Source organism: Piliocolobus tephrosceles, chromosome 5 (genome assembly GCF_002776525.5).
Source record: "Piliocolobus tephrosceles isolate RC106 chromosome 5, ASM277652v3, whole genome shotgun sequence".
NCBI classification, from domain to species: domain Eukaryota; kingdom Metazoa; phylum Chordata; class Mammalia; order Primates; family Cercopithecidae; genus Piliocolobus; species Piliocolobus tephrosceles.
In genome coordinates this window covers 71,684,783-71,710,953 of record NC_045438.1, presented here as the reverse complement: position 1 = coordinate 71,710,953, position 26,171 = coordinate 71,684,783, and the positions used below count along the sequence as shown (strand labels likewise).

The 26,171-nt window shown below is 32.4% G+C and overlaps 1 protein-coding gene across 1 annotated transcript in view; it reads right to left on the bottom strand.

Moving 5' to 3' along the window:
* ASCC3 (activating signal cointegrator 1 complex subunit 3) overlaps positions 1–26,171 on the bottom strand; it is a 389,336-nt gene that overhangs the window by 122,612 nt on the left and 240,553 nt on the right. The window contains exons 18-29 of the mRNA XM_023205913.2: positions 24,297–24,461; positions 23,148–23,234; positions 22,122–22,298; positions 18,794–19,019; positions 18,191–18,345; positions 15,644–15,742; positions 14,193–14,361; positions 11,080–11,300; positions 3,621–3,706; positions 1,523–1,689; positions 361–506; positions 107–227 (exon numbers count right to left, since the gene is read on the bottom strand). Of these exons, the coding sequence (XP_023061681.2) occupies positions 107–227; positions 361–506; positions 1,523–1,689; positions 3,621–3,706; positions 11,080–11,300; positions 14,193–14,361; positions 15,644–15,742; positions 18,191–18,345; positions 18,794–19,019; positions 22,122–22,298; positions 23,148–23,234; positions 24,297–24,461 (1,819 nt within the window). The remainder of the gene's footprint in view (positions 1–106; positions 228–360; positions 507–1,522; positions 1,690–3,620; positions 3,707–11,079; positions 11,301–14,192; positions 14,362–15,643; positions 15,743–18,190; positions 18,346–18,793; positions 19,020–22,121; positions 22,299–23,147; positions 23,235–24,296; positions 24,462–26,171) is intronic.

The following is a 26,171-nucleotide window of genomic DNA, read 5'->3' as shown; positions in this document are numbered from 1 at the left end:
AGCTGGACCAGTATCATCCTTTCAAAGAAACCAACACCAATTAGAAGACATTTGATAGCTACCATAAACAATGGTTACTATTTTATTCCAAGAATCTGAAGCTTACCCTGAAATGCAGGCTTGTTCATACTAGCCATACGAGGACAGTAATGTTGACCTGGAAAGCCCTGAATGTGAACTTCCAGTGGAACTGGGCGTACTGATGGTCGGAAGTTAAACAAGCCCATCTAGAGTAAATATGAGAGAGAGAGACCATTTTCAATTTTTAGATTGAATTTTATAATGTTATTATATCGCTTTAAAGGAACCATCAAAGTCACACTACTAAATAAATGCATAATTTATCAATTTTCTACATACCTGCTTAATATTGAGCCAGTCAGCAAGGTCTCTGGCATTAGCTAATGCAGTAGACAGTCCAACTATTCTAACAGGCTTTTCTGTGTGTGATGAGATAAAATTTGTTCGAGATACAATGACCTCTAGAACAGGGCCTCTTTCCTCACCTAGAAAATAAGGAAAAATCAATGTTAATCATTTAACAAGTCTGTGTTGGCCACTGCAACCACAAAAGGAAAAGTTTGTAGCTTCCTCAAAAAAAAAAAAAAAAAAAAAGGAAAACTAAAGACAGAACTACCAAAGGATTCAGCAATCCCACTCCCAGTGCATGATGTCACTTAGATGTTGAATTAAAAAAAACTGACCTCATGGAAGTAAAGAGAAGAAACGTAGTTACTTCCAGGGGCATGGGTTAGAGTCACAAGAGAAGGGAATAGAGAGATGGTGGTCAAAGGGTACAATGTTTCAGTTAGACAGGAGAAGTAAGTTTGTCTGATCAATTGTACAGCAGTGTGACAACAGTTAATAATAATATATTGTATATTTCAAAATTACTAAATTGTAGAATTCCTAATTGCATGTTGAACTGTAATCTCCAATGTTGGAGGTGGGGCTTGGTTGGATGTGATAGGATCATGGGGGCGGTTTCTCCTAAATGGCTTAGCACCATCCTCTTGGTGCTATTCTCATGACAGTGAGTGAATTCTCATGAGATTTGGTTGTTTAAAAGAGTGTAGCACCTCCCCCACTACCTCGCTCTCTTGTTCCTGTTCTTGCCATGTAAGAAGCTCTCTGCTGCTTTACCTTCAGTCATGATTGAAAGCTTCCTGAGGCCTCCTCAGAAGCAGGAGCTACTACGTTTACTGTACACCCTGTAGAATCTTGAGTCAATTAAACTTCTTTTTAAAAATAAATTACCCAGTCTCAGGTATTGCTTCATTGCAATGTGAGAACAGATTAATACACTAAGAGAAAATTTTTTATGTTTCACCCCAATTTATACGTAAGGTGATAGATATGTTAATTAGTTTGATTTAATAATTCTACATTATATACATATATCAAAAAATTGCATTGTACCCCATAAATATACATGATTATTACATGCAAATTAAAAATACTAATAATTAATATTTTAGAAAGTTAAAGTTTGTAAACTGGCTTTAGATACAGTGGTACCTACCAAGCAGATGGATCTCATCTATGATGAGAATAGTGACTTGCTGAACATAGCTCCTATTTTGCCAGCTTCTGCTGACTCCATCCCACTTCTCTGGCGTAGTGACAATAAGGTCAGCCTTGGCAATGGATTTCATATCAGGAGTCACATCCCCTGTTAGTTCAATAACTCTGGAGGCAAATATAAAAATGAACCCAGAACATTTTCAGGTAACAAACAACCTTCTAAACGCAAAAATCTATCTCTTTTAAAACAAAATTTTATAAGGCTTAAAATTACTTTACCTACCTTTGATTTTTGAAATTTTCCAAGTTGAGTCCAAAATGTACATTTCTTAAGAACTCTAAGAAAATTTCTTGCCATAAAATGAAGGTCATATAAATTCCAATCACTGACATATCTAATTTTTATACAGATATGCAAGGATATCTAACTTTGCTTTAATTATGTTTATAGAAACTCCCTCCTAGGTGATTTTATAAAGTCCCTTGTCCCTATATTGGAATAAATTTTTTTGTAATGAAGGAAAGTGTTACTTTATGGAGACAAAAAAGGCATTCATTAAGAATATTTAGGATTATGTGTAAATTTAATTAAAATTATGTGTAATTTAGATTGTGTGCAAGCTCATTTCTTTCCTTAGATTGGAATTTTCTATAGATTTTATACCAAAATGAAACGTATTAGGATGAAAACAAGGTAAGTCAGAGCAAATATGTACCAACTCATTCTAAGCAGATCACAGTCATATAGTGAGAGAAAAGGAAAAGAAAAACCTATGTAGATCTAGAGGAATTACCTAAGAATTCCTAATTACATAGGATTAGCTCTAGGCTAACACCAAATATTAAGTAATTACTAAAATAATTTCGTTTCATTTTTTTTTTTTTTTTGAGACAGAGTCTCATTTTGTCACCCAGGCTAGAGTATAGCGGCTTGATCTCAGCTCACAGAAACCTCTACCTCCCGGGTTCAAGTGATTCTCCTGTCTCCAAGTAGCTGGGATTACAGGCATACACCACCATGCACAGCTCCTTTTTCATTTTTAGTAAAGATGGGATTTCACTATGTTGGCCAGGCTAGTCTCCAACTCCTTTCCTCAGATGATCACCTGCCTCAGCCTCCCAAAGTGCCAAAGTTACAGGCATGAGTCACCACACCCAGTCTAATATAATTTCTATCTGTATTAAGACTTGGAAGAAAAGAAAAAGGGCAAAATTGGTTCCTCTGAGCATAATGTTCAAAGAGTATTTACTTATTCTCATTTATTTTAAAGATTTACATTTTATACGCTATTTTGAATATGGAATATATTCACATGGTTCAAAGAATATAGGGAATAGTCTCTATAACATCCCTATCATATGGATAGCTAGTTCTCATTCTGAAAATAACCACATATTCATATTCTTTATCATTTTGCAAAAACATAAGCTAGGATACTTTAATTTTTTTTTTTTGTTTTACATTATCTTTGGAGATCATTCTTTCCATATAAAAATAACTCATTTAGTTTTTTGTTTTTCTACAGAGTAATACAATATTTTTTATTGTGTGATGTACTATAATTTACTTACTGATGCTCTATTGGAAATTCATTTCTCTGTAATCTTTTGCTATTAAAAATAATACTGCAATGAATAACCCTGCAGTATATTAAATTATTAATGAAAAAAACCCCATATCATGTTTTTCAAAGAACTTCCACTTTTTCTTAAATAATTTACATGCAAAATGCCTTCCAAGCAGTTTCTGGAAGCTACTCGGCATAATATGAAAAAAACAGGGAGACAGAACTTATTTTTGTTTTGTTTTAGAATGAAAATATTTTGAAAAAGTTATCCTGCCAAATAAAAGTACTCACATTAAGTAATTTAGGAGATTTCATTATCAATCTTAAAACAATGAGAATATTGATATTTTAATAGTAGGTACATATCTTAAAATAAAAGACTATAAAAATCATTGCAAAGCCATTCAGCAGTTAAATAAAACACTATGAAAATCACTGTAAAACCATTCAACAGTTTTATTCAACTCTTATTTCCTGGTCCTTTTAGTCAATTCAAAGCATATCTTTTGAGTGAAAGTAAGAACTTACTTTTTACCAAGTTTTTCTTCTATTCTAACTTTCCAATCATCCATTCTTTCACGTACTAGGGCTTTTAGGGGTGCAATATATACCGCCTAAAAAGGGGAGAATAGCCAAAAATACTCTTATGAAAATAGTGATAGCATTTTCAAATAAAAGTAAACTCCAAAAAATTTGTCAAAATATGACAGTGTGGTTTTAAAACATATCTTTCAATTCTGAATACCCCAATTTTTATATCAATGGGAAAAAGTCATTAACTTAAACTACATTTATCCAAAATAAGACAGAAATGTAACATATCACAAACATTCCATTCATAAAAAATATTAACATAGATGAATTTAAATTACTTTAAAAAAGCATCAGAGGTATTTTCCTTAGGCATTTTACTATGAAATTATATTCTACATAATAAAAACAAATAAAAAAATTATAAGATAATACATTATAGAGAAAATTAGGGTTCTGATGAAAATAATGTTCTTTTTTCCATTGTTATGATTAATGTTTATTTGAGTTGTATGTAACTCATGAATAAACGTACTGATGTTGAAGCTTTGAAGAGAAATAAACTATTGTTTAAATTTTATTGCAGATTTTATGAAGACGCTACTAGTACACTTTAGGTTTCAAAAAAACAAATAAAAGCTGGTCTATAGTAATCCAAATCTATACAAAATTTATTCCTGTGTGTCTAATTTAGAGTAGAGCTCTACTGTTATATTTAACATGTCTCTAGAGATCAATAACCACATATTAGAGAGACTGAAAAGTAGGAAAACTTAGGGTTAAGTAGGGAAGAAAAGCCACTAATTCGGAAACACTACAAAGGGATGTTAAAACATTTCTGAAATCATAAACGATGAAGAAACTAGCCCATAATTCCAACGCAACATCTCTGTAAATATTTCTATTTTAGTGTGATGTACTCACAAAATCAAGAAGAAAACTACATAAAAAAACTGTTAGAATTAATAAACAAATTCAGTATGGTTGAAGGACACAAAGTCAACATATATAAACCAGTAGAATATATACTATTAGCAAACTATCAAAAAAAAAAAAAAATCAAGAAGACAGCCCCACTTACAATAGCATCAAAAAGAATAAAGTACTTAGGAATAAATTTAACTAAAGATGTAAAAAATCCGTACATGAAAACTATAAAACATTGAAGAGAAACAGAAGAAAACACAAATAAATGAGAAGATATCCCATGTTCACGGACTGGAATAATTAATATTGTAGACATGGTCATACAACCCAAAGTAATCTTCAGTTTAAATGCAATCCTTATCAGAATTCCAATGACATTTTTCACAGAAACAGAAAAAAAAAAAAAAAAAAAAAAATCCTAAAATTCACAAGGAAGCACAAAGACCTTGAATAGCCAAAGCAATTTTAAGAAAGAAAACCAGTCAGAGGCATCACATCCTGGTTTCAAATTATATTACAAAGCTACAGTAATCATAATAGTATGGAAATATGGACCTGAGATTAAAAGAGGCACACAGATCAGTGGAACAGAAAAGAGAGCCCAGAAATCAACCCACACATACAAGGTCCAACTAATCTTCAACAAGGGCCTGAAGCATACATACAATAAGGAAAAGATATTCTCTTCAATAAATGATGTTGGGAAGACTGTATATTCACAAGTAAAAGAACTACTGCCATATACCACATGCAAAAATTAACTCACAATGGATTAAATAATTAAATATAAGATCTAAAATGACAAAATTCTTACAAGAAAACATAAGGAAAAAGCTCCTCAATGTTGGTCTTGGCAATGATTTTTGGGACATGGAATCAAAAGCAAAAATAAACAAATAGGTATGCAACAAACTAAAAAGCTTCTACACAGAAAATAAACAAATAAATAAAATCAACAGAGAGACAATGTGAAATGAAAGAAACGACAAAATGAAAGAAAATATTTGCAAACCATGTACATTAGTTCTGTCTTAGTGCCTTCCCTTTCCATGCTTCCAATTACTTGTAGTCAACTGTGGCCCAAAAATGTTAAATGAAAAATTCTAGGAATAATTCATAAGTTTTAAAGTATGTACCCTTCTAAGTAGTATGATGGAATCTCACCTGTCCCATTCAATTCAGCCTGCGACATGAATCATCCCTTTGTCCAGAGTATTCAGGCTGTAGCCACTCCCCAGCCATTAGTCACTTAGTAACTGTCTTGTTTACTAGAAAGACTGTGGCAGTATCACAGTGCTTTTGTTCAAGTAACCCTTACATTACTTAGTAATGGTCCCAAAGCACAAGAGTAGTGATGCTGGCAATTCGGATTTGCCAGAGAAAGGCAAGGTGTTTCAAGTGAAAAGATGAAAGTTCTTGACTTAATAAAAGAAAAAAAAATCATATGCTGAGACTGCTAAGATCTATGGTAAGAACAAACATTCTATCTGTGAAATCATAAGAAGGAAATCACAAGAAATTGGTGCCAGGCTGGGTGCGGTTGCTCGGGCCTGTAATCCCAGCACTTTGGGAGGTCAAGGTGGGCGGATCACCTAAGGTCAGGAGTTTCAGACTAGCCTGAACAACATGGAGAAACCCCGTCTCTACTAAAAAAAATACAAAAATTAGCTGGGTGTGGTGGCATATGCCTGTAATCCCAGCTACTTGAGAGGCTGAGGCAGAAGAATCGCTTGAATCCAGGAGGCAGAGGTTGCAGTGAGCTGAGATTGCGACATTGAACTCCAGCCTAGGCAACGAGAGCAAAATTCCATCTCAAAAAAAGAAAAAAAAAAAAAAAGAAAGAAAGAAAAAAGAAGTTTGTGCCAGTTTTGATGTTGCACCTTAAAGTGCAAAAATTATGGCCATAGTACATGATAAGCGCTTAGTTAAGATGGAAAAGGTATTAAATTTGTGGGTGAAAAACATGAATGAAAATGTGGTTTTTAAATTTTAATACACTTTTCTTAATATATATTTATAAAGGACATAGTACTGTACTACTATACCACTTCTTTTTTTACTTTTTATTTGTTTTTACTTGACACATAATAATTGCATATATTTATGGGATACACAGTGATGTTTTGATACATATAATGTATAGTGATCAGATCAGGGTAATTAGCCTATCCATCATCTCAAACATTTATCATTTCTTTGTGGTGGGAATCTTCAACATCCTTCTTCTAGCTATGTGAAACCATATTATATATTATTGTTAACTACAGTCCTTCTACAGTCGTGTACAACACTAGAATTTATTCATTCTACCCAGCTGTAATGTTGAATCCTTTAACAATTCTCTCCTTATCCCTCACTTCCCCCTACCCAATTGGGTTCAATACTATCAGGTTGCAGGCATCCATCAGGGTTTTGGAATGTATCACCTGAGGATAAGCAGGGACTAAGTATCTGATAAAAGGTTACAATCCAAAATAGAAACTTACACAACTCAATAGCAGATAAACCAAAATAATTCAATTAAAAGTGGGCAAAAGATCTGAATACATTTTTTTTCCAAAGAAAACACACAAATGGCCACTGGATACATGAAAAGCTGCTCTACATAACTAATCATCAAGGAAATAAAAACTAAAATCACAATAAAACATCCATTTACACCTGTTAAAATGGCTATTATCAAAAGACAAAAGACAGCCGGGCATGTGGCACAAACCTGTAGTCCCAGCTACTCAGGAGGCTGAGGCAGGAGGATCACTTGAGCCCAGAAGTTCAAGGCTAGTCTGGGCAACACAGCAAGACCCTATCTCCTCAAAAAAGAAAAAAAAAGAAAAGAAAAAAGAAAAAAACACATGTAGGTGAGGATGTGGAGAAAAGGTAATTGTTACTGTACATGATTGGTGGTAATGTAAATTGTGTAGCCATTATGGAAGACAATTTGGAGGTTCTTTAAAAATTAAGCATAGAACTATCCAGAAATCCCACTTTTGGGTATATATCCAAAGGAAATGAGATCAGTGTCTTAAAGAGATATCTGCACTACCATGTTTATTGCAGCTTTACTTAGAATAGCCCAGATATGGAAACAATCTAAATGTCTCAAGATAGATAAAGAAATTATAATATATACATATATATGTATATATATGTGATATATATACACACACACACAATGAAATATTCAGCTTTAAAGAAGGATGAAATCAGCCTTTTCAATAATATAGATGAGCCCTGGGGACATTATGTTAAGTGAAATATGCCAGATATAGAAAGAAAAATACTGCATAATTTCATTTACACATGGAATTTTTAAAAGTTGGATTCATAGAAGGGAAGAGTAGGATATTGGTTACCAGGGGCGAGGAAGGGGGAATGAGGAGATCACTGGTCAACAGGTATAAAGTTTCATTTATGACGAATGAGTAAGTACTAGACACCTAATATATAGCATCATGATTATAGTTAATAGTACTGCATTATATATGATTTTATGTGTTCTCACCACAAAAAAGATAACTATTTGAAGTGACAGGTATGTTAATTAGCTTGATGGCAGTAATCACCTGACAATGTATATCAAAACATCACATTGGATACCTTAAATATGCGTAATTTTTATTAAAATAATAAATATTAGGAAAGAGTTAAAAATTATGCTTCAAGAAAGCTTTAAAGCAATACTTACTTGACTTGTAATGTTATTTAATATTAATTAACATCATGGCCATTTGTAGAAGTCATATAAAAGCTACTCTATACTTAATATGTATAATCAAACTATATTAATTAAAGCACTAGCATTTTCTTCATATAGAAAAGATTTGATTATGAATTATTTTGTATTTGCTTAACTATACCTATGAAGTGGGTTTCTCATAGTGAAATTATTTATGAATTGTAGAAATCTAACAATGAGGAAAGGATGTGTCTGTGCCACTACATACATTAGAAATTCAACTGGAGGACTACAAAGTTTAAGGTAAATTTTCTTGCTGTAAATTATCCTAATATAGGTATAGCTCATTTTACTGCACTTTGCAGATATTGTTTTTTACAAATTGGAGGTTTTGTGGCAACCCCACATTGAGCAATTCTATCAATAGCAATTCTATTGATTTTTCCAACAGTGTGTGCTCACTTCATGCCTCTGTTACATTTTGGTAATTCTACCAATATTTCTAACTTTTTTTGTATTATTATATTGGTTATAGTGATCTGTGGTCAGTGATCTTTGATGTTATCATTGTAATTGTTTTGTAGTGTCATGAACTATACCATATAAGATGACAAACTTAATTATAAGTGTGTGTGTTCTAACTTCTCCACTGATCAGCTGTTCCCCCATCTCTTTCCTTCTCCTCAGGCTTCCTTCTTCCCTAAGACACAACAGTATTGAAATTAGGTCAATTAATAATCCTACAATAGCCTCTAAATGTTCAAGTGAAAGGAAGAGTTACATGTCTCTCACTTTAAATCAAAAGCTAGAAATGATTAAGCTTAGGGAGGAGGGCAGGTCGAAAGTTGAGATAGGCCAAAAGCCAGGCCTCTTAATACCAAGGAGTTAGTCAAGTTTTGAATGCAAAGGACAAGTTCTTGAAGGAAATGAAAAGTGCTACTTCACTGAACACATGAATAGTAAGAAAGTGAAACAGTTTTATTCCTGATATGGAGAAAGTTTGAGAGGTGTAGACAGAAGATCAAATCAACTACGATATTTCCATAACATAAAGCCTACTCTAGAGCAAGCTCCAAATTCTCTTTAATTCTGTGAAGGCTGAGCGTGGTGAGGACAATCCAGAAGAAAAATCTGAAGCTTGTTTCATAATGTTTAAAGAAAGAAGTCACCTCTATAAAGTGCCAGGTGAAGCAGCAAGTGCTGATACAGAAGCTGCAGCAAGTTATCTGGAAAATATAGCTAAGATAATTGAGGAAGGTGGCTACAATAAACAACAGAGTTTTAATGTATACAAAATAGCCTAATATTGGAAGAGGATGCCATCAAGGACTTTCACAGGTAGAGAGAAGTCAATGACTGGCTTCAAAGCTTCAAAGGATAAGCTAATTTCTTATTAGCGACTAATCCAATGGGTGACTTGAAGTTGAAGCCAATGCTCATTTAACCATTCCGAAAACCCTAGCGTCCTTAAGAATTATGCTAAATCACCTCTGTCTGTGCTCTATAAATGGAACAACAAAGTCCGGATGACAGCATATTTACTACTAAAGGGCATGGTTTATTGAATATTTTAAGCCCACTGTTAAGACCTACTGCTTAGAAAAAAAGATTCTTTTCAAAGTGTGACTGCTCCATTGACAATGCATCTAATCACACTCCAAAGTTTTGATGGAGATGTACAAAGAGATGAATGTTGTTTTCATGCCTGCTAACATAAGACCTATTCTGCACTCCAGGGATCTAAGGGTAATTTTGGCTTTCCTATCTTTTTACTTGAGAAATATGTTTCATAAGACCATAGCTACCATAGATAGTGATTCCTCTGATGGACCTGGGCAGAGTTAAGTTGAAAACCTTCTGGAAAGAATTCACGATTCTAGATGCCATTAAGAACATGCATGATCCTTGGAAGGAGATCAAAATACCAACATTAACAGGAGTTAGGAAGAAGTTGATTCCACCCTTCATGGATGACTGAGGGGTTCAAGACCTCAGTAGAGAAAGGCACTGCAGATGTGGTGGAAACAGCAAGAGAACTAGAATTAGAAGTGGAGCCTGATGACATAACTGAATTGTTACAATCTCACGATAAAATGAACAGATGAGGAGTTGCTTCTCATGGATGAGCAAAGTAAAGGTATTTCTTGCGATAGAATCTACTGATGACAAAGACACTAGGACCACTGCTGAAATTACAATAAGAATTTAGAATATTACATAAACTTAGTTCATAAAGCAGTGGCAGGGTTTGAGAGGGTCGACTCATTTTGAAAGACGTTCTATTGTGGGTAAAATGCTATCAGGCGGCATCACATGCTACAGAAAAAGTTTTCATGAAAGGAAGAGTCAATCAATGTGGCAAACTTCATTGTTGTCTTATTTAAAGAAATGGCCACAGCTACTCCAACCTTCAGTAGCCACAACCGTGATCAGTCAGCAGCCATTGACACTGAGGCAAAACCCTTCACTAGCAAAAAGATTAAGACTCACCAAAGGCTCAGATGATTGATAGTATTTCTTAGTAATAAAGTATTCTCAAATTTAGCTAGGTATATATTTAGCTATTGCACACCTAATAGGCTATGGTATAGTATAAACAGAATTTTTATATGCACTGGGAATCCAAAAAATTTGTGTGACTTGCTTTATTGTGACATTCACTATATTGTGGTAGTATGTAACCAAACCCATGATATCTTCACGGTGTATCTGTACTGATCTGGTCCCCTGCGAAATTCACTGAGAGTGACAAATCTATTCTTTGGACCCTGCTAATATATTTATAACTGTCTAGTTTAGAGATTATGAATGTCTTTTCTAATTAAATGTAGGTATATGATTCTTTCAACAGACCTTTGAAGTAGGGTATTTGTTGAAGACTCTGAAAATGGCCAATTCAGCTGCAACAGTCTTTCCCGATCCAGTAGGTGCTCCAAGTAGGACATTACAATCCGTGTGATACAGTGTATGAAATATTTGTGTCTGTACAGGGTTAAAGTGGCTGAAGTTGTACAGGGCTTCATATGCTTTACATCCCAAAGCTGTGATTGGTAAAGGCTGAAGATCCAGTAATTCTGAAAAGACCCAACAGGATGGCTATACAATAATTGAAAAACATGCACAATACTGAATATTGTATTGTAAAGAATAGATTATAGTAATCCTTAGTTCCTTAGACAGGGAGAAAAAGCTTAACACAAATTCTTATATACCCATTACAGATCTGGCATTTCAACAAATCTGTCACGCAAATAATCACATTTACCATATTCACATACTGGATGCTTTTATATAAGCCAACTATAATGCTACATCCTTTTTTTCCTAATCAGGAAAGTCATTTGAATAACAAGTATATGCATGTTACAGAACAAAACCTAAATCTGCCTCAATTGGCAAAAAAATTAAAACCATTTGCAGACTTCAACACTGAAATGGTTACTAACAACAAATTACTTTTGTTCTGTTAGACACTGACCAAGCAAGAGTAGTTGAGTGAACTACTGTTGTCAATGGAAAGTAAAATGAATTTAGGGTAATTCCAGGTAGAAGATAGGGTGGGAGTTTTAAAACAAAGCATGACTGAGTAAAAGAAAACTGCCCTGAGAAAACCTAGAAACTAGATTTAGTTGTTTCTTACTATGTGGATGGGAGGCCTAGGGAATTAGAAACATAAAATGATTTAGAGAAACAGTAATACACCCTTGAATTCGACAGACCTTATATTCTCCATAATCCAGAAAGTATCCGTTAGAAAACCAGAAGGCAGCTTTACTCTCAAGATTATTTCATGAAATAGAAATCCAGTCATTTCAAATTTAAACAAGAAGAAATAATCTGTAAGGTAACACAGTAGTCTGTACCTTGAGTCACATGTTCACGGTACTGTTTCAAAATGGAAGTATGGCAAATTTTCTTCTTAAAAAATGTATTTAAAAGTCAAAAAGTTAATTTAAAAAATTATCCTTTCCCTACTGCTCTATTCAATTAATTACATAGGTAACTGAGGGCTAATGACATGCTTTCTATACCAGACTGTAAGTTTCTTAAATTTTCTGAAGCACTAAAAATCGAGGTCGGGCGCGGTGGCTCAAGCCTGAAATTCTAGCACTTCGGAAGGCCAAGGCGGATGGATCACCTGAGGAGTTCAAGAACAGCCTGGCCAACATGGCGAAACCCTGTCTCTACTAAAAATACAAAAATTAGCTGGGCGCGGTGGCAGGCACCTGTAATCCCAGCTACTGGGAAGGCTGAGGCAGGAGAATCACTTGAACCCGGCGGGTGCTGCTCACTTGCAGTGAGCCGAGATCGCCCCACTTCACTTCAGCCTGGGCGAAAGAGTGAAACTCCGTCTCACAAATAAAATAAAATGAATAAAAAATCGAGAAGGAAGGAGGGGAAGCATTGCAAGTTAATGCTTATAATGCTAATCAAAGCTAAGAAATGTTCTTAAAAAGACTAAAAAAAAAAAAAAACTCTGCATATTGCATATTTAGTGATGATGTTAAATTACGATGCTTTATATTAGTGAAAGATGAAGATTTTTCTTGGCTCATTTGGGCTCAATGGTATGACTATATATTCAAAGAGACCCTGGAATCATTGAGGTTACTTTGTATATGTCTAATATCAACTGAGATGTTATGGTAGTACATTTATTGTTTTTAAAAATGTAGTCAGAACTCAGCTAATTATATGAACAGGGTGATACATTCTTGGTCATTTGGCAGACAAAAGATTAAATGAACATTGAAATATAATGCTAACACATATTAAGATCAAGTGCTGTGCTCAAAGATTAATGATGTTTGAAGATGGTATTTTACATTAAAGCACCAAACATTTTTTATATATTTTATGCTGAGATTCTGAATATTACATGTAAGCACATTTGATGAAAGACAACTAGAAAGATCCGCTTCAATGAGCAGATCACTAGATACTACAATCTCATTATTTTTCTATGTTGACAAGCCTGTTAGTTCTGTTCTGCCAAGATATCAAAGTGGAATTAAGCTGTAGTATAAAGTATCTCTCTTTAAAATAAGCTAAGATAATTAATAAGGTACAAGTATGACAAAAATGGCAAAGTTTAAAGTCACGTTAAGACCTGTTTCAATTCCCAAAGGACTGCCAAATAATGAGTTCATTAAAAGTAGCGAGGACTATATTTTATTCTGAAAATGACAAAGGGTTTCTCTTTGGAAGAATCATATGAGAAAAAATATGGACTTTCATTTTTCTATAAATTAAGGCCCTCTTAAAATCAATACTCATCAATTATGAATTCTGAAAAAGAAGAAATAAACTTATTATACTAGTTAATTAACAGATTAGTTTAGGATTTTTTGAAATAGAGTATTTCATAGGGCACTTAAAAGTATCACTGTAAACATTTATTCCTGAAAATCTGCTTCTATATTAAGTCAAAATAAAAAGGTATTTGTTCGTGTCATCAAAATTTAAAATGGATTTTTACAAGGTATGACAGTGAAAAACACTATTATATGATATTGAAGATTGCCATGTACCCCTTTATAATGTTAGGGCAGAGGGATAAAACTAATATAAAGGGTATATGTTATCTGCAGGACACAAACTCACTTGAGGTATATGGAAATCCATTCCATAGTGATACCATAATATGATTCCTTAATATTAGCTTTTTTGTTTTTGGTGTAGAAACACTAAAGATGGGGGAAAATTCCCCATAACTCACTGGTATGTTAGTTAATTTAACATACTAGAAATAAGTTTAAGTAAACTGGAATAAATGCAAGGGAGAAAATAAAAGTTTTACAGAGAGCACAGATTAAATGATTAATAACAAATGAAATAAAAAGGGAGTTACAGAGAAGTTATAATGATTATAAGTAAAACTTTATAAGGCATAGACATTTTTCAACATTAATTAAAACAATCATTTTGGAAAAATCAGTGATTCAAATCAGCATTCACCATGTTACCTGTATGAGGAGGATGTCTCTCTGGTAGAATTAGATGCTGAAAGTTGATAATACATACTGCCTCAGCACCCAACCATCTATCAGACACTGCTCGGATGTAGTATTGGGAAGGCAAAGGCTCAAAAATAGGGATTGTAAATACCAGTAGTTGAGCTTCTTTGCTAATGACCTAATATGAAATAAAGTCAAAAATAAATAAGGATATTCTAATAGCATAAAGCCCTTATTAGTCTACTGTTAAGATAATGGTATCTCTACAAGATATACTAAAGACAAAGTATCTTGAATTTCTAAATAGCTGAAATATTCAGAAACTTTAGAAACTTGTGCATGGTACCCTTCTGAGGATACTTGATAGAAGGTAAAATTTTATGCCCAATTTATATTATTTACATATGCATATCATCATGTATTAACAAGTTACCAATTTGACTACTGAATTTCCCAAACATCATTCATTCAATTATATAACTTTATGATTTTTACCATACCGAATTACCATATTATTTACTTAATATTTTTCGTTAAGTTCTATCAGTACCTAAAGTGGAATAGTGGAATCACTTGGTACAAATAGAAGGTAACCAAGAAGACAAAAGCGGTGAATACAAAACACTGCTCTGAAATTCTACTGTTGCCTACCCAAGACTCTTACCTGAAGCTTTCTTTCTCTTTGATAAAAACAGAAATTACAAATGAGGCATCAGTTAAAGAAATATCATCAAATTGAGTCTTTGTCTTGTGATTTATAAAGAAATTTGAAAAAACACTCTTTTAATTCAATACTATTCAGTATTTTGTGCATGTGACCCTTAAGATTATTATTTATCCTGCCTATTTTCATATTCCACACCTCTGGAACCCATGTCTTAAACCATGGTAAAGATTATCCAGTAATGTATTGCTTAATGACAGGAATAATTCTGAAAAATGTGTCATTAGGCAATTTTGTCTTAAGAATGTCACAGTGTATGCAGACAAGCCAGATGGTATAGCCTCCTAAACATCTAAGCTATATGGCATAGCCTATTGCTCTCATACAGCATGTGACCATACAGCATGTTACTGTATTGAATATTTTAGGCAATTATAATACGATGGTACGTAGCTTTCTAAACATATTTAAACCTAGAAAAAGTAGGTGAAAATACAGTATTATAACCTTAAGGGACCACTATTGTACTGTTGTTGTGTATGTGGTCCGTTGTTCACTGAAATGTCACTATGTGGGACATGACTGGTAACTGAAGTTATTAAACCATGATCACACTGAATATACCAGTACTATAACATTTAATCACTGTATTCTTTTAAAACTAACAGAAAACTAAAACATAAAATAAAGTTTTAATTGTACTATAAAATTACAGAGAAATAAAAGCAGAAACTGTTAGCATAAATTTTTTTAGAATAGCAAAATAATAAGGATATATCCACATATATATACTTACTTGTTTTTTTAGAGCTAGAAAATACTCCGAATGATAAATATGATCATTTGTAGGATCTTCTACCCAAATCCACCAAGGTTCTCCCACTGTCCCATGTACCTAGAAGAAAAATAGTATATCATAACTCAAGTAAGGGATAGCATCCAATCTTCTCACCCTAGAAGCTTTATTGATACACAATTTATATTACAAAGTTTACTCATTTAAATATTTACAGTATACAGTTAAATAATTTTAAAATATTTCCAAAGTTGTACAACCATCACCATAATCTAGTCTTAGAACATTTTTACCACCTCAAAAAGAAACCTTGTACCCATTAGTAGTCACTACCTTTTCCTTACAGATTTGCCTATTCTGTAAATTTCAATTAAATAAAATCATATAATATGCAGTCTTTTATGACTGGATTTTTTAATTTACTATGATGGTTTCACAGTTCATCTAAGTTTTAGCATGCATGAATGCTTTCATTCCTTTTTATTGTCTAATAATATTCCATTGGATAGATATACTATATTTTGTTTTATCCATTTCAATGTCTTTCTCTCTCTCTTACTCTCTCTCTCACTCGCTGTTCCTTGTGAAACCCAGTCTTGTTCAGCATGCATCTCTCCCTCATGTGACTCAAGAAAAAGTGACCACATCCTCTGGGATAATTTTGATTGGCATAAGTCAATCAGCTCATGGGATTCCCCTCACAACTGCTGTGGTAAGGCAGAGGCACATGACAAATACTGGCCCAGTTAGACAGAAGAAAAGGTCTATGGTCTATGCTCTGGGCTGGAGAAGTGGGGATGTATTTCCCATGCTCTGTTTAATGCAAACAATAAATCATGAAAACATTTGAGAAATATCCACAAGTGTCAGCAGAACAAATGGGTGAAAAGTTCCTGGTCCTTGAATGACATTGTTAAACAGAAGACTCAACCATCCTTAGGGCCTATTCTACCTGTGGACCTTTTATTATAAAAGATAATATACTTTAGTCCTTAACTCAGTTTGAGGCAACTCAAGTTTTCCAATCTTGAAGTCAACAGCATTGTGCCTGACAGAGATAACTATTAAAATCATTAAGTACTCTGTCTTACTAATGAATTAAATCAAACTGCAGATTTATTACAGATATTGGAAGAAGGAGACAGTGTAAGAAATACAAAACTTCCACTCATTTCAAAAATAGTCTATTAAAAATAAAATTTCAAGTATGAGTTTATGGGTAACTATAAATTTAGATTTATGTGAAACTTTATATCTACAGAAATATTAAATATAATTTTGTATAATCTAGTCCCAATGAAAATTCTGTAAAAAGGATTATTATTATTATTATAATGCATGTTTATAACTGAGGAAACTAAAGAAATTAAAGATTTAGACACTTTAAGACCAATGTAGAATTAGGTTAAAATCAAGGTTGGGTAATTTTAGAGCATACTGTTAAAATTCATTCACATTAAAGATCTATAAACATCAGGTAATGCAGAAGACACTTACTTAATTAGAACTTTACAATAACATGTAAAATAGGCACTGCTATACTATTAATAGTGATTTACTTGTTTTCCCCCAGTGGCTTACTGAAAGTAAGAACTGAGCCTCACTTGCCTTTGTAACTACAATCTCTAACATAGCAACTGGTAAAAAAATAGATCTTTAAAAGATATTGATTGAATAAAAAGAGAATCTGGTGTGTATCTTTATATACACAATAATATCTAAGCTATCAATGGAGAAGAAAGAATTAAAACAAACAAAAACATGATGGGAATCAAGGATGAACATTTTGAAAAACTGTATGGTGTTAAATATTCAGAGAAGTAAAGAAAATAACTGAGAAAGATCTATTTATTATGGCAATCCATCGGTCTTTGGAGATCATGGAGGAAGTAGTCTCAGCAGGAAAGAAACAGGTGATCGGGGGAAAATACAGAATACTTTTCTACAAGTCTAATGTTTCAAAAAATGAAAGAATATTAATTTAAGAGACATCAAGATTTAAAAATGGCTCTTTTTACCATGAAAAATCTTGAATTTTTTGGAAGGCTAAAATGACAAAGTAGACATGGCAAAAATGAAGATAACGTAGAGAAAATAAAAGAAGATAGAACTAATATAGCAAAGTCTCTATGGAGTTGAATCCACTAAACTGTTGTTCATTGTTGAAATTTAGGAACCTCAATGGTTGACATATTACTAATATACCAAGGTTTTGTTGAGGATGAGAGTAAATATTGCTGTAAGGTTTTTAAATTATTATTATTTTTTTGAGACAGAGTCTCGCTCTGTCACCCAGGCTGGAGTGCAGTGGCACGGTCTTGGCTCATGGCAAGCTCAGGCCCCTTGAGTTCACGCCATTCTCCTGCCTCAGCCTCCCGAGTAGCTGGCACCTGCCACCATTCTCGGCTAATTGCTGTAATTTTTTACATAAATCCTCAATATATATTCCATTTAGAGGATTTTCTATATGCCTTAGGAACAGATGTAGTTGAACCTGTAGTACAGACATTTTTGTTTAACATAGATATAGGCATTTTCCACTTCTACCTGATCATTCCAAGTGAAATCAGGATAGATGCTGAGTGTCACTCGGAGGACAGTCCTTGTGATGGGCTGAATGGATGCTTCCATCGTAACAGAAGGAATCTGATGAACACATTGTTTGACCTTCAGTCCAATATTCACATGATGCAAAATGTGACCTGCAGAAAAATATCACATAGAACAAATGTGTCCAGGCAGAAAAAAGCAATATAATCTGACTTGTAAATGGGATTTCAGAGAAGGTGATTTTATTGCTTGTTTTATGATTTGCTATGTAGAATAGCTGACATTCTTGACCTGGCATGTTTGAATATTTTGTAATAGTTAACTTGAATTAGCAACTCACAGTTTTTAAAGTCAGTATCAAGGTTTCTTTAGCTATTAATAGGGTTCTTAAAATTACGATAGTGTTTAAACTACTATAAACAGACTCACTTGAATATGAAGAGATTTTTGCTTGATTTTAGATAAACGAAAAATACTTATAAATATGGCAAAATTTTTATTTTGATTAATGTGTAAATTCACAATACCTTCTTTTACATCTAGCAACATATTCTATTTGCATAAAACAATACATTCAAACATATTCGCTTCCTTTCTTACCTATTTCATCTTTCCTCATGTCTTTCAGCTTATCCACAGTAAGCTTTTTTTCTTCTAATCTTGTTAAGATGTGTGGTGGTAGGACTGAAAATTGTCTCAAAGGGCTAGCCCAACCCCAAAGCCTCTTGTCAATGACTTTACTAAGATTCAGGAGCCTGTAGGTCATGGCAGGCCAACGTTTCCTCAGAGCAATTTCAAAAAGAGCACGGACAATTCTAGCCGCATTCTAAAAAATAATAGGAGGAGATTGGTGGTTATACCCAATGTGCTTTTAAATTTGTCAACAAATTTATTATTTAAACTCACTCTGAAAAGAAGTTCAAGTCAAGCTGCATCCTTGAATTGTGGGGCATATCTTTTCGCATATAATCCTAATTATTCTTATTATTTCTACATAAGAATAATCCTATCCTTTATATGTGGATGCTACTTGCTTACTCTCAGAGGAGAAGCCGTATTTCCAAGTTCTTAGAAAGTTCTACCTTCTAAACAGGAACAAAGTAGGAAGATACAAAAGGCATGCAAACTATTTAGGAGGCTGTTAAGGCATCTGACTATAACAGACAAGGATGCCTCTAGATGAATAGTGGAATGACTAAATTTACAAGGCTATTTAGAGGATTAAGGAAGACTGGGATCCAGTCAGGGAAAAAAAAATTAATGAGAGAAGGGTGACAAATGAAATACTGATTAGTGTAGCTACTCACATGAAAGGGCCATATTATTGGCTTCCTATAAACCAAACAATATGTTAACTTGCTTTACATATATTGCCTCATTTAATTTTTACAAAAACTTCATTTAATTGATTTGATATTATGATTTTATAGATGAATATATTAGGGCTCAAAGAGGTAAAAAAATTTGACCAAGGTCACACAGCTAGTTGGTGTCAGAGCATCTACTCAAAGCCAGGACTAAAGGACTCCAAATATAACTGAGATTCTAGACTCAGTGGTCTGAGGCTAACTTCATTAATAGACATATAGAAAGTTATAATGAATGCAGTCTTTTTTCTTCACATTTCTACAGCTAGCTCCCATTTATTTTGCCTCCACTCCTCTATCATTAACTTTGCAGATTGTTTTATTAAAGATTATTTATTAAATGAACTTAAAGATACCTTCCAATATCCAGTAACATCTGTATTTGAAAATAAAGAATGTTCAATCTGGTTAAAATCCAAACAAGACATACAAAACCGAAAATATTTCAAATGGCAGACAAACAATCCAGCCTAAAATTATGAGGTCAAAAATGACAGATGAGTTAAGGGCTTTCATTTCACATTTTATATAAGATATGCACTGTCTTTTGACTAATTTGACTATTTTGTTTCAGTATTAGAAACTAAAGTACAAAATGGTAGATAGAAGTATGAGGACAGTTCTGATATCCATTAAAAATGACTGAATGGGTCTTATAAGGCCCAGAGAACAATAAATAAAATTTTGATTACTATATCTATCAAATAGGTTTTCCTACCTCATTCCCACTTGTTCTTATAAAAAACTATCAGGCTAATTTTCCCAACTGTCTTTGAAAGTATATCATTTTAATATTACTGATCTACAGTTGTCTCCTCAAAACTAAAAGAAGTAGGAGAAATTCCATATGACAGGATACAAACAGGACATTTTAATCTGGAATGATATAAATTGGTTGAAAATAATAAGTCTATAACATGTACAGTCTAGAAAAGTTAAGCATAAGCCTTTAAATAGAATCCTAGAATATTTGAGCTACAGGTTTACCTTAGGGGCTGAGAAGAGAAAGCTTAAAAAATATAGAAGAAAATACCATTTTACAGAGTTGAGAGAGTAGTTGTTCAATTACTGATAGCTTAAACTTAAAATGTAATAAAATATAATTTATCTGATGCATTCAGGGATGCTAAATCTATAATGGTTGTTTAAGAAAAACCAGGGATGCTTTGAGATATCCTTAATCAGAAGTTGACTTCTTGGATACCAATCATGAAGAGAATTAAAGTTTTACATTGTAAGCAATTCTTATGTCAGTCTCTGATAATATCTTCATAATCTTGAAGCAAGCAGAAATGTTGCCAGATTATTCATCCAGAACCCAGTAAAACTTTACCTTTTATTTAAATGATTAACTATTTCAATATAAAATATTAGAACATAAAATATTAGAAAATATAAAATGACAATATTGTATTACTTTACAGAAAAACATATAAAACAAAGGAGATTAGAAACAATTATTCCTATAGCAGCTGTAAAGAACATATAAATATTTTCACTACATCTATATTAACTTTATATAATTTATGAAATCATCACCTGGTATCTTGGTTACACTGATTAAATTACTACATTCATTCAAAATGTTTACCAGTATGTCTTGGTTTGTGTTTGTAAATATTCCATGTTGACAGCACTCCTAAGTACTCACGGCTATTAATAGTGATTCATTTAACACAAACATTCTTTTCTATATTTAGTCTTTGAACAAAATTACAAATACAACACAACAGCAGAATCATTTCCATATTTAAAATAAAATGAAGTTTTAATTTATTCTTAATTTATAAAAGGAAATACTCAATAAAATAAAATTAAAAAGCCTTGATAGGTAAGTAAGTTTTTTTAAAAAGTATGTCTAGAAGGGAAATCTTTCATTTGAAGGAAAAATAGAGTAAAACATAACCTACTTTACTTCACATGAGGGCTTGAATATAAAAACACAAATATTTGAACATATTATACCATGGTATTTTTTAAAAGTTATAAATTAAATGAGCTGTAGTTTAGGGAATAAATTTCTTTCTGTCCTCAATTTTTAAGTTTTAACAGTAGAGAGGAGAGATTGCTTTTGTAAAAACCAGAGACTTATTACACTGAACATATGGTAGGAAATATGTTTACTATGCCTTATTTAATGATTAAAAATATTATTATTTCTAATATTTGGTAAAAACTAAAAAAGTTCCACAATCTTTTCTTTGTGCTTGCAATATTCTTTAACTTTTCTCTTTATAAGTACTTTATATTCTTTTACTTTATAAGTAAAAGAAATGAAATTCATCATTTAAAGTAGAAAAAAAATCAGGTATCATTTTAAAACTTTATAACAAACAACATCAACACCAAAAAAAGCCATCAGCCATCAAATCTCATCCCCAGTCTTGTTTTATGAGCACAGATTGCATAAAAGATTTACAAATTAGCAGAACCAGTTCTAAGTAAAATGGTGGTTTGGTAGCATGTCACAAAGCAATACATTCATAGCATAGCATGAATTAGCACCTTGGTCCTCTAAAGATATTCAAGGAAGAGAAAAGGGAAGGGAATAAGATTCTTACCTGTGCAACATACGCAGAATCTGATATAAGGGAGAAACTGTCCATTTCTCCTCGGCTGATATAAGTTTGAAGTAAGATGTTTATTTTCCCATAACTATTCTCTACACCTCCAGGAGTGGAGAGTTCACAAAAATTGCTTAATAAGGCATCTAACTCCTCTATTTCCTCTTCTCTGACCTAGAAGAATCAATGGATTTATTGGAATTTTGGGGCTGATTCATTTAAAATTTTCACATTGAAATTAAATACACTGCATGCTTTGTAAGAGTTTCCATTTAATATAAAGCAGCACTTTTCTTTCATAGAGTTAAATAACAATAATTTTTCCACAGGTAGCTAAAAAACTGCAATATGAAATGATCTTGAGGCTGATACAATTACATTTTATTATTCATCACCAATATTAAATTCACCATTGACATATAAAAATTTGATATGCCAAAAAATTAAATCTTCTGACCTCACTATGCTTGAATTGATGAGATTTCATATTTTATCTGACCAGAGTAAAACCTCTGCACAACTGGATTAGGGCAAACTTGAATTATCTTCAAATGCATTCATTATAGTTATATATTTTTATATGGTATAACACATTCATAGCTTAAAGCCGTGAAGTACTATGATTCAAAGTATTAAAGTTTTCACTGTTAATAAGATTAAATATTAATACAGGTACAGAAACACTCATATCTATGGTTTGAATCATACAGGTACTTTTACATTTTCTTCCATGAGCCTTACATTGCAATAAACCAAAATCTTCATATTACACTCTTCAACAGTTTCATTACTGCAAAACCAATTTAAATTATTTGATGTGGAGTACAGAACAAAGAATGATGTTAGGTATGATGTAATATTATAATCTAGGACAGTGGGTCTTATTGATAAATAAAGAACATTGCTGATATTCCAAATGTGATGTGCCATACAGCTTATATGGTATTAATTAATGAGAAGCTTTTATAAATGAATGAATGCACACATGTTGTATGAATTTGATTCAAATTTCAAGAATCTTACCTTAATTTGATCAAATTCTTCTGCTTTGGAGACTATGGCAAAGATATCACCTTCTGTTTTGTGAGCATCAAAGAGTTCATTAAAGGTCTACCAAAGTAAGTGTTATATTTGATTAAAATCAAAACATTTAAAATATTTTAAATTACAAATGTGACTATAAATTACAAAGTGCAGTTATAATGTCTGGTTACAGTACTTAAAGTCATTGCTTTATAAATATCAACAAATTTATCAAAGACCAAAACAAAAATTCCTAGAACATAATTAGCTATAGAAGATCTTTAGCAGGAAAAAGATGGATGATGAATAAAAGTTAATAAAATTTACATTAGACACCTTTAAAAAGTTCATAAGATTCTGGTTTTTGCTTATTTGCAGCATGGCCATGTGGAAATCTGCACAGTTCACTAATTCTAAGCTGATCATGTATCAAAAAATTCAGAGATGTATATCTAGAAAATATGTAATCTGAAAATTCTCAAAATATTAATAGTGAGGACATACAGAAAATCAGAAAACGGTGTTGAAAAAAATCAGTCAAAGGGCACATAGATTGAAGACAAATGCTAAAGAAGGGCTAAAGTTCCTGCAAAAGAACTGCAAACAGGTTTAGGATATAGAGTGGCAGTAACACACTAGCAAGTGAACAAATTTAAAAAGTTACTTTGACAAAATGAGTGGATGTGAATAGGTGATGGAAGAAGTGAAAAGCTAGAGACAATTTGTTAGATTGATCTCAACCAGATCACAGTTCTGAGATAAAATATGTTTAAAGATTTTAAAGAAATCTAAAGTGCTATACAAATAGAAGTTTATTTGGGGAAAGATGGGGAAAAGTTAGTAAGCACATGAGGTGTTTTCTGAAAACCGTTACATGTATAAGCAAATGTGCCTTGACTTTTTAGGCTTTGGTGTGTATACTGCTTGGGATAAACACATTGAATAGGATGACAAGAGGTTTCTGAGTATCTGAAGTTTTATTTTGTTTCTTGTCTTTACTGAGGGTATACTGTTGACTTCATATAAGTTAAATGGATTATGTTATATTATTTGCTTTTATTATTTTGCATTAATAACACACTTTGAAGTCTAGAAAGTATGTGCATATAAAATTAAACATATTTGCATTTGTTTCACTCAGTATAATACCTCAATGGTGTTGTATTTAATATAGTAATGGCTGGCAGTTCTACCCAAATCAGTTGAGGAAAAATATCCAGTTCGCTCCTCAAAACGAATCATCTGAGCTTTGTCTAGTTTTCGTCCAACTTCAATGACCAACTGTTCTCGATGCTTTCTTAATGTTGGGTCAATCTATGGCAAAAATATATAAACAGTTGAATACTTCTTTAGAGAGTAACCATTTGCAAACATATATCTATTTATGGAAATTATAACTTTTCTTAATGTTTTAGTTAGACTTTTTAATTACAGTTTTTAAAGTATATTTTTCTACATTTACGAAATAATTGAAAATATTTTATGCCATTAAATAAAGGAAGCTTAAAAATTCATTAAAATTATAAATGTGCATATTCTTTTCAGATACCAATATTTTGGAATCTAAAATTCTTACATGATCTTATGGTCTTTAAAATCATAAAGATTAAAAATCAAATTTTAAAAACTCAATACTTGTCTTCTTTCTCCCATACTAAAATAAACAGGGATTTTAAATTATCAAATCATATTCATACTTTATTATCAGTTTTTTGGAGAAATGATAGCAAGAATGCTTTCCGTGTCAAAATCAAGATATATTTAAAACTGCAAAGTTATCCGGTCGGGCGCAGTGGCTCACATCTGTAATCCCAGCACTTTGGGAGGCCAAGGTGGGTGGATCACGAGGTCAGAAGTTTCAGACTAGCCTGACGAATATGAAGAAATTCCGTCTCTACTACAAATACAAATATTAGCTGGGTAAGGGGGTGTGCGCCTGTAATCCCAGCTACTCAGGAGGCTGAGGCAGGAGAATCACCCGAACCCAGGGGGCAGAGGTTGCAGTGAGCCAAGATCATGCCACTGCACTCCAACCTGGGCAACAGAGCGAGACTCCATCTAAAAATAAATAAATGAATAAATAAAAATGCAAAGTTATCCTTTCAAAAAGATAGTTCTACTGTTTTAGTAGTTTTAATAACTGTAGATCGGAGAACTCATTCTGCATAAAATAATAATAGAAGTAAAAAGTAAATAAAGTCGACAGTGAATTTTTGTATAGTTTTAAAACTGTTACTTATCTAAAACTTTGTCTAAGCAGAAATAATGTAAGATATTAACAAATATTCCTGTTACTATAGTGTTGTGTATAAATATGTGTACATACACATGCCAGTTATTGAGGAACACTCTGTAGTCATGAGCAGTAAAGTGAAATATGACCTTCAATGGAGTAGGGGGAGTAGTAAAACAATCTAGAAATCAATTAATGAGTTAACACTAGTACCATTTGTTCTAACTTAGATATTTGTGGCGGCTTATTTATGTACGAAATATAGCTAAAATAAATTGAAAAAATCAGAAAAATGGAGTAAAAGAATATCAGCTGCAGGGAAGTAAGATGGAGTTAAGAATTATATCAACAAATACAAAAAGTCTTAAATGTTTGCTATGAGTGATAATATATGTATCAGGTTCAACTTATAAAACCATTTTATTAATCACCTATTACTAAACCATTAAAAATATGTTAAATTATTTTATCTGTGTTAGTTCATAAGAGTTTTGTGGCCACAAATTTGTATTGAGTAATAACATTAAAACACACAAGTCAAAAAAAAAAAAAGGGTCAAGATTCTCTAAAGTATAAAGGTACTATGTATCCAAAGGTCTTTATACTTGAAAATGATAGGCAAATGACTTTTGATTATAACCTAGTACTTTAAAATCAATTGATGTATTTATTTTGTTCCAAATTTTGAGATGGCTAAGTTCATAAAAATAAATTGTTCAGTTTTTGTTTTTCTTTATTCCTTCAAAACATTTTATTTATTATTATTATTATTATTTTATTATACTTTAAGT